We start from the raw sequence: 27,530 nt of genomic DNA on the forward strand, positions 1-27,530 counted from the left end.
AGAGGAAGGAATTACAAACAAATCAACAACTGAAACAGAGAAACCATCAAGAGATTCCATCCATCATCTACCGCTTATCCTGCACTCAGGGTCGCGGGGGATGCTAGAGCCTATCCCACCTGTCATCCGGCGAGAGGCCATGTCCACCCTGGACTGGTTGCCAGTCAATCGCAGGGACGCATATATAGACAGACAGCCATTGACTTACTCACTCATTCAAGTCAATTTCCCCATTTTTTCCACTACTCCCAATTAACTTGGTGAATGTTTTTGGACTACGGGAGGAAACCGGAGGACCCAGAGGAAACCCAGGCAGCTATCGTGCCGCCCTTCAAGAGATTGCCTTCAGAATAAAGGAAGAATTATCTCCCCAAAAATAATGCTCCAAAAACTTTTAATGAAAATAAAATCATGTGAAAACTGAAATACAAATTTAGGGACTACAGGACTGTCTAAGAAAATTTGAATATTGTGATAAAGTTCTTTATCTTCTGTAATGCAATTAGAAAAACAAAAATTACTTTTTCATGATATTCTAATATTGTGAGGTAGGATTTGGGGTTTTTCTTAATAGGTAAGCCATAATCAGCAATATTAAAAGGCCTGCAATATTTCAGTTGATTTGTAATGAATCCAGAATGTATGACATTTTTGTTTTTGTAATTGCATTACAGAAGATAAAGAACTCTATAATATATTCCAATTTTCTGAGACAGTCCTGTAACAAGAAATATGACCATCACTGTTATAGCCATGGTTTGAAGTGGTATCATGCACTGGATAATACAGGCCGAACAGATCAATTCTCTTTGTATTAGAAAGAATAATAAGAAAAATAAGAGCTCGTGCTTCAAAAGAGTTTGGAAACACTTCTTGAACTTTTGCCTTCATTATGATGTGCAAAAAATTAAATTTAAAATTCTATTTAAAATTCTATTTCATTTTTTAGATTTTCTTGTTTCAGGCAAGTAGAAACGAATGTCTTACGCTCAACAAAGAGTACCTTTGTTTGTTTTTTGTAATTTTTCACGCAAATGGAGTCAATCTTGAAGGAAAACAAAAAAAAAAAAAAAAAAAAAAAAAAAAATCAACCAGATGAAAACACAAGAGTCCAGAGAGAGAAAGATTATGGAGAAATTTAACCTTTACTTTCTTTGTTTCCCCCTTTAAATTTGACCATTAAACCAATGTACAGTATTCTCAAATGTTGTAATTTCTGTTTTTGTGTGATTGGAAAAAAATTGCATACAGTATGAGTTTTTAAGGTTCATGTAAATTAGTTCTGTCATTTTTGTGATTTTTTTTTAATAATGTCATATTAACATTGAGGTTAAAACATACCTGACAATGAATTTTCTTTGTTGTAAATGTCAAGTAACTCCCAGGTAAATGTTTGTCATATATTTCTGACAAATGATTACATCCATTATTCTCACTATGTCAAATCATGATGGTGAACCCTGATCATTACTGAATTCTCAATATTTAATATTTCCTATCATAGTTGCCAGCTAGTCTTTACCAAGGTCAGGACAAGCTCTTTTCCTTACCAACTCCTGCCCATGATTATTAAGGACACTCACTACTGTTCAGGCTAAAATCAGAATGAAGGCATTGAGACAAGCAGAAATTATTTCATTAAAATTGACTCATTATACACAGAAATAAACAGCTCAGTGACATGTCCCATCCCAGTGGGATTTGTCGGCATCTGGTGGTCACTGATGGTATAATGTATTGTCAATAGATCAATAATTTTGATCACATTGAAACGTTTTGGATGCTTTTTTTTTTAAATCCATACAGTAATCTAAATACTTTATTCTTGGACAGTGTAATTACTTTCACAATAAGTGATGGTACATTTTTTAATAAATACATTTTAACCCTTCACATTAAAGTGCTGTTTAAACATTTTTAGCTTAAATAATATTTGCTAGATATTTACCAAAAAAAAAAAAGTTTTCAGGACATTATGCAATAAGTTACTCATCCATCCTTAGCAAAGCTAAATCTGAACACCAGCAGTTTGAACCTGTTCAATTCGTGTGAAAAAGACTATAGTTCTCCAACATTCAATCCAGTTTCAAAATAAACAGTCATGTTACTTCATGCAAACATCAAAACCCTTATCTTTAGCTCTGTGTCATTCAAACCTTTTCTGAGTAGTTTTAATTGGTAAATTGGAGATGAGGCACGTTTTGTTGTAATGTCACCGTCTGCCGCTAGATAGAGCCTCTCTCTGCTTGGTTAATGGCTGGAATCCCGTTGTTCAGGACTAATTTCATGTTTTAAATCATTTAAGTGCGCACAGAATTTTTTTTAGGGAGACATTTGTGTCACTGCAGTCCAGTGGTAGAGGGAGCTGATAAAGGCTGACAGTGAATGATTGTACAGCCTGTAAACGCGGCAGGTCAGTTGAGGAATTTGTGCCTCCTAGCGAGTGTCAACATGCAAACACAAAAGCAGAAGATTCTCTCTGCTTCTCTTTTCTCCCATTTATTCACCCGGACAGTTTCCCACAGTTCCAGCGTTCCATGCAAGAAGTCAAACAAGTCAAAATATGTCCTCAATCGAAAATATGACATCGTTACCTAATTATGCTTGTAAGACTGTAAAATGCATTTCAAATCCTATAAATAGTGACCCCTACTGCGCCCCCAGGACACAAGAGGGCACTGTAGGTCATTTAGGTTCAACAGTCAGCATTATAATGAGTGCTGATTTATTTTTTTACCTGAAAACCTCCTCAAATACTCAAATTACTTGTGAGTGGAGAGAAATGACCTTATGTATCAACAACAAATAAAATACTTTGACTTAACAGAAGACTTTTTTTTTTTAATTTCATAATTAAAATAAAAATGAAAACCGCAAAAATGGCACTGACTAATGTGTCTGTAAACATAGGGAGATTTGAGGAGAAAATCCAAACAAATTGTTGAGAAGCTCAAAATCTCAATAAGAAAAGAAATACTGTAGAGGTACAAAAAGTTTCTTAAATATAAAAAAAAGAAGAAAGTTTATGGAGAATAGAAACTATCTAAATATTTGGAAGAAATAATGTAAAAAATAGGGAACAGTACAGTAAGGAAAATGAATGGAAATTACATTTAGAAGTAGGTTTGCACAAGAGAAAGGAAACCTTTTCACTTAATTTCAGATTAAAGCCTGCTTGTTGCCCAATGCCAGCGTGATTGGCTCAAGCCCTCCATCCCACCACAGCTGCTAACCACTACTGTGCGGAGGAAAAGTATAGAAAAGTATAGATGAATGGAGAGTTTAAGGTCCGGATATGGTGGTTGACAAAGTAAAGGAAATGAGCATCACCAGTACTACATGAAAACTAAATATATGGTGAGTAAGCACATTGGCAACTTGCAATATGTAAGCAGAGGAACCTGGTTATGCACGTGATTACAACCTTCGCATGCTGATAAACCCCACAGGACCTGATGTTTCCCTCGGCTGTGAAACAGCACAATCAGAGCGTCACACATGATGAGCAGCTGAGATCATGTAAACTTTATCCAAACCATCTGTAAACTCTCTGTGTAATTCAACTCAGCTATGTCGCAGCTCAGGAAGAACATCAGTCCACACAATCTAAATGTTTTTACTGGGTTTCACTCAGAGAGAGATGTGTTTGTCTCTTGTGAAAACAGTCTGATGTGATAATGTGTGGGCGAAAGATTCAAGCTGTCACTAATGTCTTTCTCTTCAATCCTGTGTCTTAGGCTGTTGTTGACAGCAGGCCTGATATCGTCACTCAGATATGTAGGGGGAGGGGAGAACAAACATTTAAGTGACATTTATAAAAATAATCATTATCCCCTCCAAAAAACATTAAATCAAGTTTTAGATCTTTTATTGTGATTGTTTTCTGTATTTCAGGGACTTTCTGTACGTGCATGTGTGTGTGTTCCTACGGATTTGAATTTTTGCTACTGTTCTCGCTGATCTTGTGCAGCTTATTTCTGATTGGTCAGGCAATACCGTATCAGTGTTATAATAACCATTTTATGTTTTTGGGGCTATTATTATTAAATATTTTAGGAGATCTTATTTGAGGCAATTTATTTCTGATCTTGAAGCAACTTATCTGATTTTCATCTCATGTCATTCCACAGTGATTATCTTCTATCCCTTTTTGTTGCTTTTATTTTCAAGTGAATTTTGATGTTCTTACTAATATAAAGACAACGTTTTGGCTTATTTTTGTCATGCTTACATACACACACATATATATACACATAATATATATATATACACGTAATATATATATATATATATATATATATACATAATGATTAAATATTTAATTAGAAATTGATAATTAAAAAAAATCTCCTGATATGGCAATTCAACTCATGAAGAGTACAGTAAAATTACTGTACTTTCCAGACCATTCAAAGCACCTCAATATAAGCCGCACCGGCTAGCCGATCTCTATCTTGGGCTTCCTCCTGCGCACTAAAACTGTCAAAGTCGTCTCCTTTGATGTCAGAGTTTAACGGGCTCAGAATTTCCCGGTCATTTCATTGGTGCGATGTAATGAGAATAAATGAATTTGCGGCGTGAAGCTTGTAAGCCCCCCCCCAAAAAACCCATATATTAGCCATATCGTTGTTTGAGTGAAAAAAGTTGTGGCTTATCGTCCGGAAATTACAGTAGGTGTGTTTTTGTTTTGTTTTTTTCCCAAAGAAATGTTCCACTATGATATGTAAAGGGCACAGGATATGAACTATGCCTTGAAGGCTTCTCCTCACTTGGGCTTACACTGACGATGAAGGTATTGAATGGAGCACCAAATAACTTGGGAGTGTAAACTCACTGATGTTATTGTGAAATTACAGCATGGTATATAGAGAGGATGAAATGACACATTCTTCAAAGATGTATCCTGTAACCCTTCTGTCCTGTCTTGCTCTGATCAAATTATTTCAGGCACTCAAGCCATGTCAATTACAACCATGTTTTTCTATACCCGTCTGTGGAAGTTGCCACATCAACAACTGTTGAGGACTACAGTTACAATTAAGTTGCTGTGTCTTAGTTCTAAACATATTTAAAGGACCATAGTCGGATTATGTTGAGACTGGCATACTTTATCTAGCACACAGGAACCAGCTGTCCAACACATCCAGGAAGAACATAATGTACAATAACAGGTCTTTCCATTTTTGCATTATATAATAATAAACACATGTGAATAGTAGCCCAGTAGCCCCCCACACACACACGCACACATTTATACACACACACACACATACACACCCATATATATATATATATGTATATATATGGGTTTGTGTGTGGTTATAATAGGGTTAACCTATTAATATGTGGCAACCAATCACTTAACTTGGCTAAAAAAACAATCAAAGGATTGGCAAAATATTGAAGTAATGCAAATAGGTTGGGTTTAAGGTAGTCTGTTCTGGCTATTACACGATAAAGGAAGTCACAGTCAAATAATATTTCACCAGTCTAATAATGGAGCTTGGGAAAATTCAGCAGTTTGTTTTGTTTTTTAAATCTGTTTCCTGTCTAATTAACTACCTAGCATTAAGCTGACCTCAGCAGCTGCTCTCTCACTTTTCAATCAGCTGTCAAACATTTTGATGTAAATATTTATGAAAGACAAGACATATTATTCCATATAAACACAGCTGGGCACAGATTCAGCTGGATGAAACCTCGCTCGAACCCCTCGGTGCGTAAAGGAAATCTAAATGTGTGATGGTTGTCGGATTCAGGAAACACATGTGGTGGATGACCCCGTGTTTCCCTGACTTTTTTGTGCACAATGCGAGGCTCCTCTCATGTGCGACTGTTCTCGGAAAAAAGGAAAACTGAAGAAGGAAACTCATGGCCACAGTAATACCCCTATAGTTGGTTTGCTCTGGTCTGAACCTGTGAATGAGTTGCTACGTTGGCATTATTTGAAACTTCAATTGAACAGAAGTGGATCCACCAAAGCCGGATGCTGTGACTCAGTACATTGGCCAGAAATATCCAGTTTTTTCACAAATGGAGAATGAAGTTTTATTTTGTATGAGGATAGCTTATGTTAGAAATTGTAAAGACATGCCAGTTCAGGCTAGGTACAAGATAGAGTATCCAAATATATGGACCACTTTGAACACACTTGAAGGAGACATGTTACGTGAGATGATTTGAAAGCACAAGGGCGTTACAGTTCTGAGGGTCAGGGAGTTGATGAAGGTGCAGATGAAAACGCACAAACAGACGCACCCAGGATTCTTGCAGCTGCACATCACTGTCTTATCTTGGTATTTCCTCAGAGTCAAGAGGAGTTTATGACCTGTTGACAGGCTGAGTAGAACACAGGTTATTTCCTCTTAAGTTTCCTTTACTAACAGTAAGGGCAGGAGGAGAACGAGAACCCTCTGTCATAATCAATGAACATTGAGTGGTGTTATGCTAATAAATCGTGTGAAGCTGTAGTATTGTTTTTAACATTTAACCGATTTTGAAATCAAGAGAATGCCACGCCAAAATAAGATCAGCACTATCTGGAAATCCTCAAGAAATGTTCCACACATAAAAAAAAACTTGACATTTGAAAGAATTAACCTGATAATCCAAAAGAGCCGCCTATAATGTTGAAAAATAACAGCTAATAAGATAAACAAAGAATTCCCTGAAAATCAGGATAAAATTAAATTGCACCTGAAATCATCAGGGCATGTGACACTATCAAGAACAGGTGAAAGTTCTGTCAGTTCTGTCAAAAGAGGGAATAAGAGAATTTTTCTATATCCATATTTTCTGATTACCGAGCCCTTGTGATTGAGTGCTGTAAAAATCAGATAGTGTTTAAGGTTTTTGAGTTAGTTAATCATCATTTGTGACGTTGCAGTGTTTAAAATAGGGGGATTTGTTGCAGTAGGTGAGATAAGAGGAGTCTTTTTAGAACAAATTGAATTCAGTTTATGTTTACTTGGACTTCAATTGAGCTTTTCTGTATGGTTAGTGTTCAGGCTCAGTGGCAAATGATATAACTATGATGTCATCAAGTCTTTTGTAAAACATCTCTGACATGTCTCTCTGACCATGTTTCCCAGCTGAAGAAGCGAAGTGGGGCCAGTTGGTCCAGACAACATCTCTGTACAGTTTGAACTTGTGGAGAACTATCATTATTGCCAGCGTCTCTCGCTTGTGCACACGCGCGCACACACACACACACACACACGAGAAGAGGTTCTATTAAAGATGAGTAATGCTCAGAGTGGTCCTTAACAAGCTTTACAGTTTCCTGTTGATGTGTAGGTAAGTACAGTACTGTGAGGCCCTGGGCCCACAATAACTATACATCAACACTAATACACGCTTCAACAGCCAGCTCGCTTCCAAAGTGTTTAAATAATTAGGATCACTGAGAAGCACTTGTGGTTAAGGCAATTCTTACACAGGATATTACTATTGTAGAAAAAAGTATTGGATGGTAATTCAATGTGAAAACAGTTCTTGTAAAATCCAAAAGTGCTTTATAAATCTGGGAGACCACCTTGTGTATAACCTTTAAGCTTGATTTCAGATTTTCTACTTGTTGCTTGTGAAACAGGCTTTTTAAGTTGCATCTCGGATGCCTTCTTCTCAATGTGAACTCTAGTGCCATGAATTTCCCCATTTATGAGACAGACAGACACACTCTACTGTCCACATGATTTAAAAGAAAAATTGATCAATCAAATGCCACTAGTGCTACCACTGCTCAGTGAGACTCAGTGGTTGAGTTCTCACAATTTGGCCCGTCAGTCACTCTCATCCAAACATTTAACAATTTTCTTCACACACACACACACACACACACACACACACACACACACACACACACACACACACACACACACACACACACACACACACACACACACACACACACACACACACACACACACACACACACACACACACACACACAGGCTGTTGCAACCAAGATGTAATATATTCTCAACTGTTGGTGGTCATAATGTTATGAATAAATGGAAAAGATGGCCAATGGACTAAAAGCAAACTTGCCAAAATCCTGCAGTTGTGTGACTTACTGTATGTCTTGCTTGTGATCTTCACAAAAAAAAAAAAAGAAAAACATTTTATGAGGTATATCACTTGCAGCAAGGATGTGTTGGCTGTGCTTTGGCACGCCCACAAGTGTCTGACCCTGGGATGAGGCATGATCCCTCTGAGCAAAGAAAAAAAAAAAAAAAAAAAAAAAAAAAGACAGTCACAAGCACTTTGAAATGGGTGTTCTCTCCCTGCTGACACAATTTCAGCAGCTATAAAAATGACATAATTGGATTTTCGAGTATTAAAAGTTCAGTCTTTTGTCTTCATTTGCAGCCACTGACAACAAGCACATATATCTTATGTGCCGTTTTAGTGGGGGAGATTTCCTGCTTCTGCAACCCATATAACTTCCTCGCACACAAACAGCCACCACTGAAGACATGAGGCAAAATGATTCAAGGTAGATATGATTAATGATCTTATAAAAGCAGTAATTCTGGCTGCTGATGTTCCCTGCAGCCTCGTTAGCTGGGTGTCACTGATAGAATTGCACCAGAGAGGATTATAAATCATCCACTCCATATTAAATCAAACACTACAACTATGAAGAGGTGAAAAATTGTCACTGCAAAGTTGGGCTTTCTTGCCAACTTCTGACAGAACTTTATTCCCCTTGTAGCACAAAAAACGTGAATTTAATAACTGCTTCTTTCCCATCATTTCTTTCATCCTTTCACTAAACTGCCTCTTCCCCTCAGTCTCATCCACTGCTCTTCTACCTTCTTCTTTATCCCTCTGTCTGTCTCACATTAAAGGGGATTAGTAGTGAATACTGGCCCCCTGGGGCCAAAGACCAGGTTACAAGGGCCTGCCCATGCACATCATGGGAATAATTGTTTGGAATAATGCCAGCTATGTAGGTTAGGGTGGGGTTGGCATGAAAAAGGTCAAACAGTGGATGAACAGTTGTATCATCGATGATGTGGCGAATCGGGGACACGTGAAGATGCAAATAGGGCTCCATTTCAAGTCTTTGACACTGTTCAAATTAAATCAAATTTAAAATGAATATTAATTAACGGGTATCAAAGATATAAAGTAAGTTCTAAAGTAAAAATTTAATTTCTTCTATGAAAAGTATTTTGGTGTAAGTAACAATCGTACTAGATAGTTTACTGATGGTTTTTGTGAGCAAATCCACTTTGTATTAAAAACAATACGGAAATTACATGCGAATCATGTTCTAATTACATGCTAATCAATTGGATATTGTGTATTAGGAGGGCATTATACATGTTTCAAGCCCTTTTTGGAATAGTGGGGAGAAGAAGAGTAACAAGGCCTTAATATTAATTCTGAATAGAAAGACAACATAAATGAAATCTAATCAAATATTATCAATGTATTTTTTTCCCTGATGCTGACACTGCATTTATCCATTCATTCATTCATTCATTGTCTCAACCACTTTCTTGGAAAAAGTTTTTTCGGCAGTCTGCAGCCAATCACTGCTGACACTGGACAAGAGATAGGGTTTAACCTGCACCTCCAAGCATTAATCCTCTTTTATTTTCAAATGGCAGCATCAATCTGAAGACCTGTCACTTAGTGCAGCTTGCAATTTATAATAAAGTTGATGTATATCATGCTTCCAAGCACAGGTTCTCCAGCTTCTCCAAACAGTCAAAATACATTCAGTAGGTTAATTGCAGACTAATTTGTCTTCAGGTGTGAATGCGAAAGTGGTGGTTGTTAATCTCCATAAGTGGCCCTGTGATTGACTAGCGATCAGTCCGGGGTAACACGCCCAACCTAGTGTCAGCTTAGATTGGCTGCAAACGCGCTTGATCGCACACAGTAAGTATAACTTAGATGGTTTTGTTAAGATATCATTGGTCTTTTGTTTGAAAAAAGAAAAAATGTTCACAAATTTAATCATACAGCTTCAAAATTCGTTGGTCACAAGGTCATTATCTATAATATTTGCTAATATTGTTTAGTTGAACATTATGAATTCCTCCATTTGCAAAAGCTGAAGATGGCAGACTCCCCCGGATCGTACTTTTTCATTTAGATACATTGAATATTGGACCAGGAGAGAATTGGAATAAATGGGCGTGCGCGCACACACTCACACACGCACGCACTGACACACCATCACTCATTACAGGCCACGTGAGGGTAAGAATGCGGGTATGAATTCCTACATTTTTATTGAATTGAGACTATATTTTGTATTTGGCCTATTTTTAGATTGCAATTTCTTCTAGTTCTCTTATTCATCATTTAACATGCTTTTATGTCCATATGATTTGGATGTATGAAATGTGTGTGGGAAGACAGCTGGAAATTTGAAATTTAGATAAAATTGAAAAAAAATATATATATATACATATATATGAAAGCACCAAGACTAAGATTAGTTCGGATTCATAGAATCAGTTCAATTGTAAATTGCAGAACAGACTTGGCAAGTCTGTTTGATCCCTAACCCTAAGCCAAATTGGACTGCAACTGTCAATGAGCTGCTCCAATTGCTGTGATCTACCAAATCAGTCATCTTGCCCCAATGCTAGTGTAGTTAAGTTATTGGTCTTCCCCTGACCCCTGCATGGCCCCAGCCCACACTTAGATAAGCACTTGGTGAGTGAGTGGAGAACATGCCGCTCCCGCTTTTAAATGGACAAGCCAAAGGGCAGCTGTGTTAGGACAGCTGAGCAGATTGGAGACAAATCCAAGCCAGGACCAGCTGCAGGCAACCACTGCTTCTTTCACACACACACACACACACACACACACACACACACACACACACACACACACACACACACACACACACACACACACACACACACACACACACACACACACACACACACACACACACACACACACACACACACACCAGTCTGTACACGTCTACGAACAGAAACACCCTCATCTTTCACACATGGTTGCAGTGAGTGAGTGAGACACGTCCATGATGATTTTTGACCCTTAAGTCTGGAATATTCTCCGCAAACGTTTGGAGGAACCTCCAGGACGTGTACCAACCAGCCTCCAACATGCTGTTTTTCATGCAACAAAATAGGGGTGAAGAATTGATGTCTCGACAGTTTTAACAAATCACGAGAAATTTGAGGGACGAGCATTTCCCAAGTATGCTCTTGTGTTTCAAAGTTACATTTCATAATTCTTTGAATAGTTAACACACTAATGTTTTATATACGGCTTATACTTTATATAACAAATATACTAAATTCCTGTCCCAAATTTTAATCAAAACATTACAGCAATGGGAGATTTCTTTTAACTCTGAGGAAAAAAAAAGAAAAGATTACACATAGGCTTTAATGGGAAAGAAATAATTACAACTCATTATATAAAATGGCCTTGAAAACTGATCTTCAATTTAATTGTCATTTTGCCATATGCTTTATAATGAAGGAGTGACAATTCTGAAAACATGCCGGGCGTTATAATGTTGATAAAGTGTTCTTGTATTATTAAAAGTGTCTTTATCTTTTGATTACATGAAAGAATTATGTATTTAAAAAAAAATAAAAGCTGTCAAGGTGAAATTGCTCCAACTGATCCACATGATGGAGGTGCCAATGTCTTTGTGATTTATATCCAGAGGAATGTGAAGGACTTGGCAATAAAAATGTAAGGAGCCTGGGGTAATGGAAATGCATTTATTCATCAGTTCCTGCCTTCTAAAGATAAACATATTTATCATGACAATGTTGAAGACGAGACTGAGTATATAACCATATTAGTTGGATGCAAACGTGTAGTCATTTCTAATGTTTTTACAAGGTTCATAAAATGATAATGCCTTATTTTAAGTTTCATTTAAAATCAAAAATGAAACACACCAGAGGCAGTTTTATAGCAACCTCTGATTTACTCTTCCTTTCCACATAGTTTGTCTATACATGTAATTCCAGACAATAAACAGACTACACCCTCTAGCTTCACTGCAAAGAAATACAGTGACTGACAGATTGAAACACCACCTGAAGCCATGGGTGGGAGACTACTGTTCTGTATTATATCCCCATCCAGCTGTGTGGAACACATGCATTGAGCACTCCGTGGACAAGAGGGACAATAATGAATGGCAAGGTCGTCATGATTAGAGTTTATAGCTTGTATGCAGTTCTACTGAATATATAGCTTGTATGCAGTTCTACAAAACATGTGCTGTTGTTGTTAAATTGTGTTAAGATGATTCAGATTGTAAACTGTGATATTCCTAATTTTTGTTGTGTTTTGTTAATCTTCTTTCAGGCCATCATCTGAGTTGGTTGAGAACCCTCCATCAGTTGATTCAAGTTCACACCTGGCAGTGCTTTACGTTGACCATCCACTGTTGAATAAGAGAGTCTTGAGATTGGAATATGACCCACATAACGTTCTAGGTGGACAGAGATTTACGGTATCAGTAGGCTTTTATAGTCCAAAATTCAGACAACTCATAATTGTACTCGGAGCACACTTTTGTGTGGTGTGTCTGATTGGATTTCTTACTTCTTACAAGCACACGTTGTAATACTTACATTATATGAATGTTGTGGTGTCCTTTTTTTTTTCAAACTATCAATGATTACATGCATTGCTGCGTGTGATAAAATCTTGTTTATTTTTGATGCTTTATGTTGAATTTATTAATTATATTGCTCCCTTTGCTTCTCAGTTTCCAATTTTACCCCACCAACTATTCCATTGCATTGGTCTTATTAAGACCTTATTCAATCAGCCACATTTTCTCCATCTTTCCCTCTCTGCTTTTGCTTAAAGAGTTACCATGTAACTTCTTCTGCAGCACAGTTACACTATGTGAATTAATTTTGACTGACATTCAATCCTGCAAGGACTTGTTTGGCAGCACAGTTTATCACCGAAAGTCTTTTCAAATGTCAATCGTTCATCATGAGCTCCATCCACCTCCATCATGCATGTGTTTATTTGACATGTCTACCAAAACACCTATGGAGAGCTAATCTTAGTTTGCGCAGGAAACGCACTGCAAGGGCTTGGGCAGGAAACAAGCGTCTAATCTAAACTGACCAGGAGCACAAATGAAACAGTAAACAGCAAAAATGACTTTCTCTGAGGAAAAGAGCTGATTGGCTGCTTCCTTCACTATTTTATATGTGGACTTTATTCACTTGACCTTCAGCTGAGCTCAAGTTATTGTTAATGACAAACTAGATTTCCTGCCAATGTATAGTTTCAGTTATGAATTAAAATCATCTATAAATGATAGTGATAACAGTACAGTAATACAGTACTTGTCGGTCAAAGAACCACTGACTGGCTATTGTGTGACCACCACAGAACTTAATCAAAGATGTAGAAATAAAGAACTGGTGTCGTGCATCACATGCATCAAGTTCAGAAAGCTTTGTAACTTCCTCTACTTTTGCATTTGTTCCATAATAATAACCACCTAAACAGCTTAACACTCACCAATAATAATAACAACAATATGGAAATATAAATTAACAGAAAAGTGTTATGAGAAGTTATGGTTAAAAATTGCTAAAATATTACTGAGCGCTTTAAAAGAAGAGCAAATCAGAATTTCTTTGTTTAAAACTACAAGATAACCAATTCCTCCTGGTATATTTGATGACCAAATATTCATAGAACTGAATAGTCTGTGTTTGCTCGTTCAGTCAAATGTACTTAGGTCAGCTGATTACTTTGTGGAAGTGGAAAGCATTTAATAGCATTATGAGTCTAACATTCTCTGATCATTATTCTCAATAATCCACTAATGTGCACTTCAAATTCAACAACTCCTAAAAAATATATTAACATTTAGATAAGCCTGCTTCATCTAGCAATCCACTTGCCAATATTACCGTGGAAACAAGCACTACATTACTGCCCATAAATTACAACTGTTTTTGCTAGAAAGTCTTTTTTAAATACGACATATTTGAACAGTTGTGTGATAAGAATCAGCCGTGAACCTTTACCCTCAGAGCAATATCCCACTTTACCAATCTACAAAAGGAGCAGGAGAGGCCCGGTGACTTAGACATCTGCTGAGGAGGAATTTATTCCCTAAGTCACTGTCATTAAACCTTGAATAAGAAAGAGAGAAGGAGTCGAGACAAGCCTGAACATGACCATTGAACAGCGAAGGGCCAGGAAATTAAAGAGTGGAAGAGGATGGATATTCACTCAAAAACATCATTATGCCTTTAAAATGACAAAGCGTTTGAAGTTGGCCCGGGCAATATCTTGATATTTTCTGATACTACTTGGGATATTGAAATGTGACTACTGAATAAAGTGAAAACATTTCTTGTAATAACAATAATAATAATAGTAATAATAATTTTAATCATAAGTGCCTTTGTTATATCAACAGCAGTGACAAAATGTTTTATTATCATGTGGACAAACACAGTTGTTTGGCAAAAACACTGATTTTGGTATTTGAAAATATTTAATTTAGTGTTCTTTAATTTAGTGTTCTTCTAAAATACTATATAGTAAAATGGGAATTAGTCATCTTGAAAAAAGAAATTATGAAACAAAAAACAACACATTTGCCAAAAATTATTAAGAAATAGCATTAGGTTTGGCAGGACATTACCATTAATTTTGAAAATCTTGCAGAAAAGAAACACTTAAAATCTCTTTAAAAGTATGTAAAATAAAGAAATTCATAAAACCCTGAATTAAATTAGTTAAAACCAGCAAGAAATCACTAAAAAAAGGTGTTGCACAGAGATCACTCATCTTGATATCACATGAAATTTATTTTCTCTATTCTAATTGCAAATAAAGGAGTATCTGTATGTCTGTGTATTAGTGATGGTTAGGAGTACAGTACTACATTGTTTCAGAAGCGATGTGGGGCAATAATACAAAATATTTTCTTTTCAAATAGTGTTTCCCTGACTCTGTTGTTAAAACAATCAGTGGCCTTCACAAACAATGCAGCTGTCAATGGTTTAAAAACCTCTGTTACCAGCAGGACAACATGGAGTTTCCTGCTTCATTTTCCTCCAGTCCTCAGCTATCTTGCAGAAAAACGCTGTTTAATGTTCCACACGGAGCTGGTGAGGCCCGATGCCCAAGCTAGCACAAAAACCAGCACACATGTCTGATTTCTATCACACTTTCAATTCTTAATTGGCTCATTAAAAGAACATGGCAAGAAAGAGAATAGAAATGTCTCGGTAATTAAACACGAGATTAAAAGGAATTAAAAATGAAAAATCTACCCACCCAGCTGTTCATAAAACTTGATACATATACTCTTTATGATGTGTAAATTAAGTAAATTAATTTGTTCAGTTACAGACAGATGCAGATTGCATTGGTTCAGGGGGCCAAGTGGATGCCCAAGTGCAGAAGTCCTTAACAACTGGGACATGGACCAGTACCAGTTCAAGAGTAATCTAGTATTGGCCACACAGCAAGGATAAATAATGTTAGTTTTGTTTGATTTGTTTTCAGTGTGGAGTCTCATTTTCAGAAATGATCAGGTTCTCTCCAAATTGCATCCTTCTGTGCGTCTTGACCAGGGGTGGACAATTAAATCTTACAATGCCATATGAGAAACCTAAACTCTGTTCGAGGACCAAACCTACAATAACAGAAAAGCAACACATTTGTATGGCATGAGCAGAGTAAATGTTGTTGTAAATGCTGACTGGAGCGCCGGTCAGGGACGCCCAACCACATGTGGCTCCCAGGCCATAAAATGCCCAGGAGTGCTCATGACACTTATCAAGAGCTTTTTTTGGTCACATGACAAGTTACACAAAAATCAATCCCAGCAACTTGTGGGGGGAAAAAAAAACTAACATCACTTATAATCACTGATTCAGGAATGTATAAGCTGTACTTTTTTTATACATTTGCTTTCATGCTGGTCCTGTCATTTTATTTAATTTTGTTTATTCAACATGCCTTTGGGGGTTGAGGACCGCAGCCCTAATGTTCATAGCCAGAAACATACGTAATTCAAATATTAAATATTATTTCCAGTAGACAAAGAAAGAAATGCTCAACCTTCAAACTACCCCTTTCGGCACACATTATTCGCTTCATAGCGCTTCAGCATAGCAATTATCATATAGCTGGCAATTTCATCCAAATGGACCTACATCAGTGAGTTAAGGCGCATACCAAACATGCAGCATCAGGAGAAATTTAAGGTTCATGATTCTGTTCAAAGTGATTCAGCATGTTTGATGACGGAGCCCAGGACCAAACGGAAACATTCTGCTTGCGACAAGGTTATTCTACCAGTTGCGTCATGCTATGACATTTCTTGCACTGATGTAAATTTGATCTTCTACTTTGAACTTGGAAAAAAAAAAAAACACTGTATGAAAAGGAACCTGGCACGCTTTCAACACTAAAAAAAGGGGAATTAAATTACCTGATGTTCTGATGCTGCCTGTTTGAACACCATACTATTTATTATGGCAATAAAATAAATAAGTGTTCAGCTTATGGCAGTACTGGGGTGCAGCAGAAAGTTGGTGGGATGGGTGACAGAGAGGAATGCTGAACTGTTGAAGGAAAGATATGGAAAAATAAAAGGACAGATAAGATTGCTGCCCAAGGGAGATGAGAAGGGAGATAGAGGGAACAATACTCATCCTTATTCAGAAGAGGCAGCCTCACAAATCCTGACTACGTCAGACCAACAGCTACCTAAAAGTTACATAAGTCGTTTTATACTAATGATACATGCATGATGTCTTTGCTTGTACATCAAAATTTCACCAAGATGTTGTTACAGAGATCAAATGTTTAAAACTCAAATTTCAACTGAATGCAAGGAAGATTCTAATAATAATAATTTAACCTTTATTAATCCCCATGGGGAAATTCATTCTCTGCAATTAACCCATCATGGATGAACCATGAGCCACCAGCGCCAAGGCAGCAATTAGATGATCAGTGACTTGCTCAACAAAACTTCAACATACTAGGAGGAGCCAGGAATCAAACCAAGAATGTTCGGTTTCAAAAACAATTGCTCTACCTCCTGCGCCCCACCGCCCCTAAAAATATTGGTAGGTTTGTCATTTTTTACCACATACTGATTTATTTTAGAATATTTAGAATACTGACCTACATTTATTGGGTAATTCTCAGTTCCTTAGAATACTTAAAATCCCTAAATGTCTCGAAATACTGAATCACAAGATGAAAAAGAAAATATTGCAAATAAATAGATAGCTGTTGACGATCTATGTTAACTGTGTTCAACTGAAATGGGGATGACGAATTAGCCTTATGTAGCTTTAAGTTCACAATCAGAACTTAAAGCTATCTGGGAGAGTACAGGGTAATTGCTTTGTGGGCACATCTTTTTTTTTCCTTTAGGAGCCAAACTGTCCAGGGAAAAAGCTAAGAGGAAAGCTAAATAATCATTTGAATGTGAGCACCCATTACTGCGCATAAGTCTGTCATTTACAATGCCAGCTGCAGCAACAAGCACGTGTGCAATGATAAAAATGCCACCAAAGCAAAGGCAGAGGGTGTTTTGCAAAAAGTCTTTGCCAAAAGGAGCGTTCCAATACTACATTGCCGGAAGCTGAAAAAGTCTTTGAATACTTGAAAATTATCCACAAATCATCTAAGAATTAACTAGAAATGTCTGTTCATAATTAGATAAAAATAATAAGAAAAAAACAGAAACTTTTCCTGGAGAATATAACATGAAAAGTAACAGAAAAAACAGTGCCTTTTGATAAATCTATGATTCTCGGGCTTGGCTCAAAAGAGAAAATAAGCTATTTTGTTTACTAACTCAGCTTCAGTATAACTTTAATTTTTCCTTCATTGGGGGAGTTTCCAGGAGTTAGACTTCAGTCATCTTTGTTGAGCTGAATGAGTTGTATACCTTTGCTGCCCCCAAGAACTCTTTAATAAGGGTTAGTGAAGGGAGCGTTCGTAGAGGTCAAACTACGCACTTTCCAGAGCATTCTCTTGTTGTGAGCCTTCAGGGGAGTTAAGGTAAAGAATGTGGGGTACGAATGAAGTCAAAAGTGCAGCTGAGTCAATCTTTTATCACTCTATCAATGATAATCCCCTGATGGGATTGTGGGACAAGCGATGTGAAAATCCCCACCAGGAACATGTGCCTCTTTTTTGTCAAAATATCCAGTCGGGTTTTCATTTTGCACTGGTCCAAACTGAACATTTAAGCATCTTATCAAAATAAGTCAAAGAACGGTTTCATCTCCAGACACCTACCAGAGCATTTTATTTTTAATTTTATGTGTATGGAAGATGCAAGGGCAGAAAAAAATGAATAATATCCCCTATAGGAATATAATCAATCAAGTCAATCTAACTCTTTCTGAAGGCCCAATTATACTGTAACGATTTACGATGCATTTTTTTGTCCGTGCTACTATAAATCAATTACCCCTACATGTATTACTTGCTATGGCCACTAAGCGGTTCAGTGAGCCCCATGTCACAAATACAACCACACATTCATCAGATGTCAGAAAAGCAGATCATCTTTAAGCATCCGATTTGATTTAAGTTGTAAAGGAAGATAAAACTCAGTTACCTAGGCAATCAAATTTTGCATATCAGATGTAAGAACAAGTGCTTTAATTCTCCTATCGGATGTTTGTTGATGACATGTCAAGTAAGGTTGGTAAATCAGTTTCTTTTAAATGCAAGTGTGGTGAACTTGAGACATAAAAGCTAAGCTTCCTATCAGAGGAAGCAGGAAAACGATGGAATGAAATAGCACATTGTGTGTGCTTTAAAAGGCAGAAAAACAGATAGTACATGTCCAAAAGACTTTGCTTGCACCTCAACATAGGCGGCTCAAATATTGTTTAAATTCCTCAAAGTAAATTGAAGAAGGAGAATTTCAGATTGTAATATCTGCGTCACCACTGGACTTGACAGGGAAAAAAAATGTAAAATGTTGAGGGATTTTTATATTTACTAATACAAAAATCAAAAAATCTGCTTAGATGCAGCAAATCACATTAGATTAGATAAGGTACATACATTTCCTGACTGTATCTTGACACTATACTCACTAATTCAGTGTCTATTTTGCTAAAATGCATACACATGCAATTATATCCAAAGCAGCGTCACTGAATCCTAACAGAGGTGTTAATCCTTAATTCACATAATGACAAATTTTGAACAAATGTTGCGCTCCTAACTTTTTCATATCTTTGTGAGAATTTGCTATATTTCTTGATGATAGTTCTAAAAGTTAATGGCTGGTTTTTATATTGACACTATCATCTGAATTTAAGTTTATCACAAATTTGATTTCCACCAAGCTTTTTACACAGCTGTTTGTGTTACCACTGGCTAATTTTTTTTTACCTTTACTTTCGAACTTTGAAACAATCAAGTGAATTAGGCAGGGAAAAGAGAATGACTTGCAAACTTTCAAAGCAACACTAGAAAACATGGGGCACTTAGTTCCCATCAATGAGGTTACTAAAATAACTATATCCCTTTAAACCCTACACCATCAAGCCCCAAAACAAAAAGTTTGTTACTATTCTTTGACCAATGTCTTTGTATACACAGAAATTCATCTATCAGGATTTTTTATCTGAAATTGATGAATACATCATAATATTAAATGTAGAGTGAGCCACTAATCTTTGATCTCAGTTCTGTGAAACCATGTAGCACCCCATCCAAACTTCTACCTGACTTGTGTTTGTTTGCGTTTTTTCACATCTGTGAGTGTTTGTTTACAGATGTGTGTTAACACTCAATACAACAGGAAACCATTACAACGGGCGTGGTTGCACGGCACATCTGCTAACCTTGACTTGTCTTCTGACTCCAACATGAAAACAGAGGGAAGTTCCCTGTCATAGTTTGTGAAACACACACACAAAACAGACACTTGGCTTGTGTGAAGTATCAGTGTTTTCCCTGCTTGCTTCTACATTTTGGTCAGAGTTTCCAGGCAGCAGCAGCAACAGCTCTTCCTGTTCAAACACAGATTCTCACTGACTTTTACGGTTACTTGAATAGTAGCCAACTTCAAGTTAAAATTGGCTTTGAAGGCTCTCTACTAACCAAGACTAAAGGAATAAATGTCAAATAAATTCACAGTGAATTATTCATTTGATTCAATTTTACCCTATCGGTAAGACAATAAATGAATCTAGTATCTTCACACAGAAAAAGATGAACCGAGATTTTGTTAACTTGTTGATCGCAATAAATCTGAGTGGTCCAACACTGCATTAATGTTGACTTGAAGATTTGCTGTTGACTGTTGAATTTATGCTTGGGAGTCTTATTTATTTTCAGTTTTGAAACATCTTTTAGGACCCTGTAGACTTTTGTCTGTTGTTGACAGGATAAATAGAACAGGCTGGAATTTTGGAGTAAAATCACTGCCCTTGATTTGCTGTATATGCAACCTCTCTCTTATGGAATGCTGTGCTTCATTAACAACCAACCCTGTTCCTATTGTCTCTTCTGACATTCTCTCACGGGTATGTTATTGTGCGATCAGTCAAGCTGACCATATGATCTTTCTGCATTTGTCAGGTCCTCCATTAGGACTCTTTTTGTCATCGGCTGTGGGCCTACCTCTTCTGATTCTTGCAGCATGGCAAACCTGTTATATCATGATTTGACAGATTTATCATTTCCTTTGGAAAAAAATGAAAATACTTCTGGCCACTTTTTCAATACTTGGTAACAGGTGCGCTATATAACGATCACTGAAGAAACAGGAAAAGCCCCACACAAGGTATAAATGTCAGGATCATGTTGCTTTCACTGGTTAAATGGAATATTTTAGTCCTCAATAAATTATCCAACTATTCCAGTCTTCCAATCCATCCTTAGGCATGTTGCAAGTAATCTCCTGGAAGAGTCTCTTATTCCCTGAGAGTATCTTGAAAGTGTTTTTATGAAACACTAATATTGCTCTCTGTCCATTTGTCAGCATATTGTATAATAATGCATTCAAGATCTATGGCATATGGAGGACAACTGACCAAAGGTCTTAAGCCCTAAACCTTGTGTACCTTCTGAAATGAATATGGTAAAAACAACATGAAATCAGGTTTTACAAAATAACTGGGAGACAAGTGATATTTTTGTTACTTTTGTACTGCATAATCTAAAGTGTAGAATTCACACACTTCCTACAGTGGCACCATCTTGTCTTACCTTGCTTGTTCTTCCCCAGCTTCCATGTGGGTGCAGTCTCAGCAGGGCAGCCAGGTTCAGATGACGGGCCTCCATTGTTTTGGTTGAGAGGCGACTGGATGCCAGGTGCTGGAATGGTATCAGCGATGACAGGCCGGGAGAAGGAGGCGATCCTCTGAAGGATTAAGCCCACGCTATCACCAGGTCCATCTTCTGAAGGCTCCACAACTCTGGGGCTGCAGGGGCTGTTAGAGCTGGAGTGAATGGGGACCACCTGAACAACCTGAGGCCCAGAGAGGATCTGCAGCTGGGGGGTTTGGGCTGGGGAGAGGGGCACTGGTGAGTAGGTCACTTCTGGGACAGGAATGGAGCCGTGAGAGAGACCTGGAGAATGTGGGGAAAAGAGGTGGAGGGAGAGTGGTGGTGTGTCAGAGGAACTGTCCAGGCTGCTGAGAGAGGCTGAAGGGCTTGCTGACATGGATGGGGAAATGCTGGTGTGGTGCTGCTGGCTTCCTGTGCTTCTGGGAGGAGGCTTAGGGGGATTGGCTCTCACGGATCCTCCTGAACCCTTTGAGGTGGTCACCAAATTATCAAGGTCCAGGGGAAATTTATTTAGACGCGGAGTCTCTTTGGCTTTGACCTGAGGAGCCTGGAGGACCTGGTGCTGCTGCTGATTGTTGGAGCCACAGCAGCTTTCTTCCCCAAAGGAACTGGTGCTTTGAAGGCGACCATTCCAGTTGGCATTGGCATACCTTAACCCTGGAGAGATCCTGCCTCCGCCTCCACTTCTTTGCATGCCCAACATTCCACCTCCTCCGTCACGAATCTGAACATCCAGGCTGGGCATGGAGCCATGATTCACTCCACGAGGCTCTGGTAACCTGAGCATTGCTCCTGGAACGTGGTCCAGGTCGGAGTGGAAAACACTCCCATGGGATGAGAACTTCTTCAGGTTGTGGTTGCTTCCCAAGTTGACTCCTCCATGCTGTTGAGAGAGCTGAGGCTGAGCTCGGTGGTACTCCCCCTGCATCGGAGGGCTGGGGTATGGTTCCAGCTTGGTTAAATGGAGGGAACCTCCACCCCCTCCAGTGTATTCAAGGCTGGAGGTAGAGCTGTGGAGACTGTCATTGTCACTGCCAGGTCCTGATAACATGGAGAAACCATTGGGGTTCAACCTGCTTTGGAAGGACGCAGCTCTAGTAACTGATGCATTGTTGTTTTGGACAGCTGACTTATTTGTGGTTCCTCGGTTGAAGGACAAGCTGCTCACCACTGTGCGAGGCTTGAGCACAGGGCTGGGGTTTGAGCTCAGACTGATGCGGGAGTGGAACCCAGAAGAGCCTAGACTATTGCTGTTGTTGAAGGCTAATGAAGGAGACTGGCTGCCCCCTCCCCGTCCCTCGTTGGTTTTGTTGTGATTAAGGAAAAAATGAGAGGAAGAAGGGGAAATGGAGGAGGGGACGGGGGACGCTGGTATGTCATCAACATCTTCAATGTCAAAGGACCTCTTCAGAGCTGCCGGAAGAGAAAAATATAATTTGAAAATCATCTGTACATGTATGGTCATGAATTGTGAATAGCAGTAAGAAGGCATTTTCACACTAGTCTTGTATATTTTGGGTTTGAATCAGACTTAGTTGTTTTCCTTCTTGTTGAGGTTTGTGTCACAAGTTGTGAGCAATGCAATCCTACTTGGGAGTTGACCACAATTACTAGACTCAAACTTTATTGAAGAGGTGGTTTCAGTCCAATTACAAAACCGACTTTGGGACAATGACTTTGTGATTTAAGCGGCACACCTTGACTCAACCAAGCCTCAGGGAGCTTTTTGCAATGATGGACTTCAGCAGTTCTAAAAGAGCTTTTATAGTGCTTCCAGAAACTAGGACAAGCTTTGTTGTGTTAGCATTAAACCTTACAGCAACATGACTCTAGAGTTGAACCCTCTAGCAACAATGAAGCACATTGATGTAGCATACAAGATACATACACACACACATATGCATATATATATATATACACAGCCCCCCCCCCACACACACACACACACCAACACAAAGTTATCGCAAAGGTATTGTTTATCACCACAATAACTGTATCATTCGCTGTATTGCTGAAGGACTTCTCTTGTAGACTGCTGGGTGTGGTGTCCTGGTATTTCATATAATCCTGCTATGTAGCTGAATGCATTCTTTATGCAGATAAAATAGTGAGTGTATATATTCTATAGGATGCTATATATGGGTTCCCTGAGGGCCACATATAGCGTTTCACTCTTAATTACTGTCAAGACTTGACACCACCATTTATACTGTAAAAAAGGGGAATCAGACAAACACTATGGAAATGTCACCCTTCCAATAAAACCAAAACCAACTTTTGTCAACACAGTGTGATTCTTTTCTTAATTTCAATCCAAAGAAAACCAATTCTGAAATCATGTGACAGAACTGAGTGGGCAAGTGACCTCTTCTTTACAACGTGTTTGAACATGCAGGGGATCCAGCGAAGATCCAGACCATTCTATTTCACCAAATTTGTGGTTATAATTTAGGGCAAGCAGAAGAATTGTTGCTTTTATTAAATGGAGCAAATGGCATATTCCATTATTCTTATAAAATGTGATTTATCATTCGCAACATGTGCAAGAATTAATTTCAGGATTCAAGTAATTTCTTTACTTGAGTCCTTTACATGTGTTGTTGCTAAATTATGTGAGGCGAATCCTTCTATTTCAGGTTTTCCATTTTCTCTTCCAAATAAGTTTGATTAAACCAAGGTTTGTTTACAGCTTGTCTGATCTCCTGATAATTTTTTTCAAGCCCCAAAGCTAAAATCTTACATTTTCCACTAAGACCTTGATCTTTGAAACTACACATGGTTGTGTCTAAAGAGAAAGCTCTTTCTATCCTCTAGGTTTGATTATTTAATCAACATGTCTGCTGATTTTTATGTATTAAAATCAGCAATGAATACGTCTTTGTCTCTGCCAGCATGATTGTATTTAATCTCCCTTGCACTCAAATCTTTCTTTAGGCTTCTGAGTCCTGAATGATCTTTGCCACTTGCCTTTGTGTGGGAATGGTGTCCTCTTCCTCTGTTGAACACAGACACATACACACACACAAGTGCAAACACACACACATACTTCCTTCGTGGTGCAAACACAAAGGGTGGATTGAGGTCGGAGCTTGAGTTTTTGTGGGGTTTTGTGTTACAAAAACCAACCACTGCAACGTGACACACCATGAGAAGGATGGACTGAGTGGGCTAGACGACCAGATGAGTCCAGTTTAATGTCATCCAGAGTCATTCTCAGCTGCCTTATTATTAGAATTCCCTGACCTCCGTATTTCTCCGGTTTATCATTGCAGCAGATCTTTTAGAAAAGTACTAGCCCTCCATGTCAAGTTGGTTGCATATGTTCAAAAAATTAATTTGGCATGCACAGATGTTAAAAACTTGCTGGATGAGATACATCATTCTTTATAATACTAACAGAGATTTGGGTAAGAGGTTTATTTTTTTTTAAAAACAGCAAAATGGCATTTCTAAGTAATTCTTAGTTAAACATTTTTATTATTTTATTATTTATAGAAGTTACTCAATTTCCATGTAATGATTGGCTGATATAAGTTCTTTTATTTATTTTTGCTCTCAGGTAATACAATGCTGGATTTAAGTATTCTGTAATAGTACTGGGAAAGCCCCTGCAAATTTGTGGATTATTTTGCCTCTTTCTTTTCAGCCAAATTAAAAAACTATTTATTCCATGTCATGAAAACCTATTCTTTGTCTCTCTCTCTCTCTCTCTCTCTCTCTCTATATATATATACAAACAATAAGCTTTGAGGTTAAAAATAGTTAAATATTTGTTCATCTGTCAGAACAAAAGAAGTGGAGTTGAACTGGATGCTGCCTGTTTGAAGGTCCACTGTTATTCTTGTGGGCCTATTTTTAGACTTCAGTGTTTTGAGGCTTGGACCACAGCTCAAGTTATTGCACATTCAAAATCAATGTTTAATTTGAAATGTATTTTGAAAAACACACAGTGAGAGAGAGTGTGTGTGCATCCAGTCCTCATCTTAGAGAGGTACAATAAAATTACATAACAATGCCTGACATGTCATTAGAACTAAGAGTTACACCCACACACACAGTGGTATTCCATCTTTCATTTTGGACTTTCAACATCTTCTGACTTCATTTACAGAAAACATATCGTATGTATTTTATAGGTCTTGGTGCCTATTAAGTGTTACTTAATAGGCAACAATGTCCTTATATCGCTCTGAAATGCCTCATATGTACCAAAATCATTATGAATAAGGTTACTTGATGTAAGCTTTTTTTCCCCTAAAAATAAGGGAAAAAAATTGTTATCCATGCTGCTTATCCTGCACTCCGGTTGCAGTGGGGCTGGGACCGATCCCAGGGGTCAGTGGGCGAGAGACGGGCTACACCCTAGACCAGTCCCCGGTTGATCACAAGCCCACATATGGAGACAAGCAACCATTCATTCCCTCACTCAAACAGCAGCAATTTAGAAGAGGGAAAGAAAACAAGAATGTATGTGTAACTTCGATGTAAAGCAATTGTTGTTTCTTCTTTAATAACCCATGGTAATATCCTTTACTCGGTGTAAAAAAAAAACAATGAATAAGTGCCTAATAAAGAGGTTCATTTACGGTACTTAGGCATTTCACTTGTTAAGGTTAAAAAATAGCTGTATCTGCAAAAATGTCTACTTTCATGTTAATACATGGTGAGTAAATGTGATAATATTGCCAATCACACATCAAAAAAAAACTGCCACAGAGACACACATACAGCTCATTTTTTGTACGACCTACCACACTTAATAAGCTACAATTTGGCATACAATCAATTTTAAAAATAATCACAGGTTAGATATTGGTATTTCACGATCACACACCTACAGTCACATGTCATTTCCTTCCTGAGCAGCTTGTGGCCTCAGCAGGCTCCAGGGAGGCTGGGGATGGGATGTGTTTGCTTGTCTGTGTATTTTTGGGGGCGGAGTTTGCAGCCCTGGCTCAGTACTCTACCACAAGTGTGAACCTGCCCTCTGCATGAAAGATAAGGAATTCTGGTATCAGGTAATTGCTGGCACCCTGTTAAACACTGGAGCAAAAATTACGGTGGCAGCAGTGAGTGTGTGTATGTGTGTGTGTGTGCATTTTCTCAGTTGTGCAGACCCTAATCCTCTCCTTTCAACACAATTCCTCCTCAATCTGATAAACGCAGATGTTAAAACTCCCTCTATAATGCTCACTGTGCGGGGATCCGGATCATGTAATACAAAAGAAGTTCTACTTCTCATGCACCTTAACCAGCTAATCATTTCTGCAGGAAATGGATGTTTATGTATATGTAATTTACTTCATTATTGCTATATGTAAGGTAAAAAACAAAAAATAATGTATATACTTGTCTTCTCTTAGACAAAAAGAAAAAGAGGTCTGAACTTCAGGACTACAGCTGCATAATAAAGTTTCAGTGTCAACATCACCAATTTGGAAATGTGCATTACTCACATTGCAAGCGGTTCAATCAAGAGAAACATTAAGTTATATCAAACATTACATGAATATGAGTTTGGTGATGTTACGGAAGGAAAACGTCCAGGTTTTTGTTTTGTTTTTTTATCTACAAGAAAATCAGACTAATTTGACATTTCACTTTGAAAGGTTGTAAGACAAATGTAGACAAAATCCCGCTCCCTCCTTTTACAGATTCATTATTAAGCTAAACCCAAAACAGATGTATAACGGCTGACTGTTAGATGCATGGTGAAGAGCACAGCAAGTGAATTAAGAAAAGATAGGGGGAAAAAAAAAGTGAAGTGATGGCTTCACACCTGATGTTCGGTGTGTCAGAAATAGACACAAAGCAAACAAGACAGTCACATCAACAGTGGGAAGTCGTGGGTAATGAATGGACATTTAAGGATCAACCCTAAACACTATCCTCCAACTTGAGTATCTTGCTTTCCATGAACCAAGCAACATTCATTTAAAACAGATGCCAAGTGTGAGAGAAATGTTACACATTCAGCTTCATCGGATTGTATGCAAGAGTGTCTTCAAGTCACCTCTGACCCTGGCAAGGAGCACTGCTGTTCCATTCACTTAATGAGGTGCATGTCTACAATGTGTCTTCTTCCGATGAAGACTGAACATGGTGAGTGAAGTGCTACAGTTGTAGCTTTTGGCATTGGACCAGAACACCAGAGAAGGAAAACATTGGAACAACTGGCGCCCAACTTCAGCTGGTCAAGCTCACGTTCCCCTTAAGCGGTATTAGATGGT

At 38.0% G+C, this 27,530-nt stretch overlaps 1 protein-coding gene across 1 annotated transcript in view; it reads right to left on the reverse strand.

The window, feature by feature from the left end:
• Nucleotides 1-27,530, reverse strand: part of septin12 (septin 12) — a 61,450-nt gene that overhangs the window by 25,336 nt on the left and 8,584 nt on the right. Inside the window, exon 2 of the mRNA XM_086170792.1 lies at nucleotides 21,220-22,713. Coding sequence (XP_086026918.1) covers nucleotides 21,220-22,713 — 1,494 coding nt within the window. The remainder of the gene's footprint in view (nucleotides 1-21,219; nucleotides 22,714-27,530) is intronic.

This window comes from Fistularia commersonii, chromosome 23 (assembly GCF_037954325.1).
Source record: "Fistularia commersonii isolate RoL2024-O1a breed Wild chromosome 23, RoL_Fcom_v1.0, whole genome shotgun sequence".
Taxonomy (NCBI): Eukaryota; Metazoa; Chordata; class Actinopteri; order Syngnathiformes; family Fistulariidae; genus Fistularia; species Fistularia commersonii.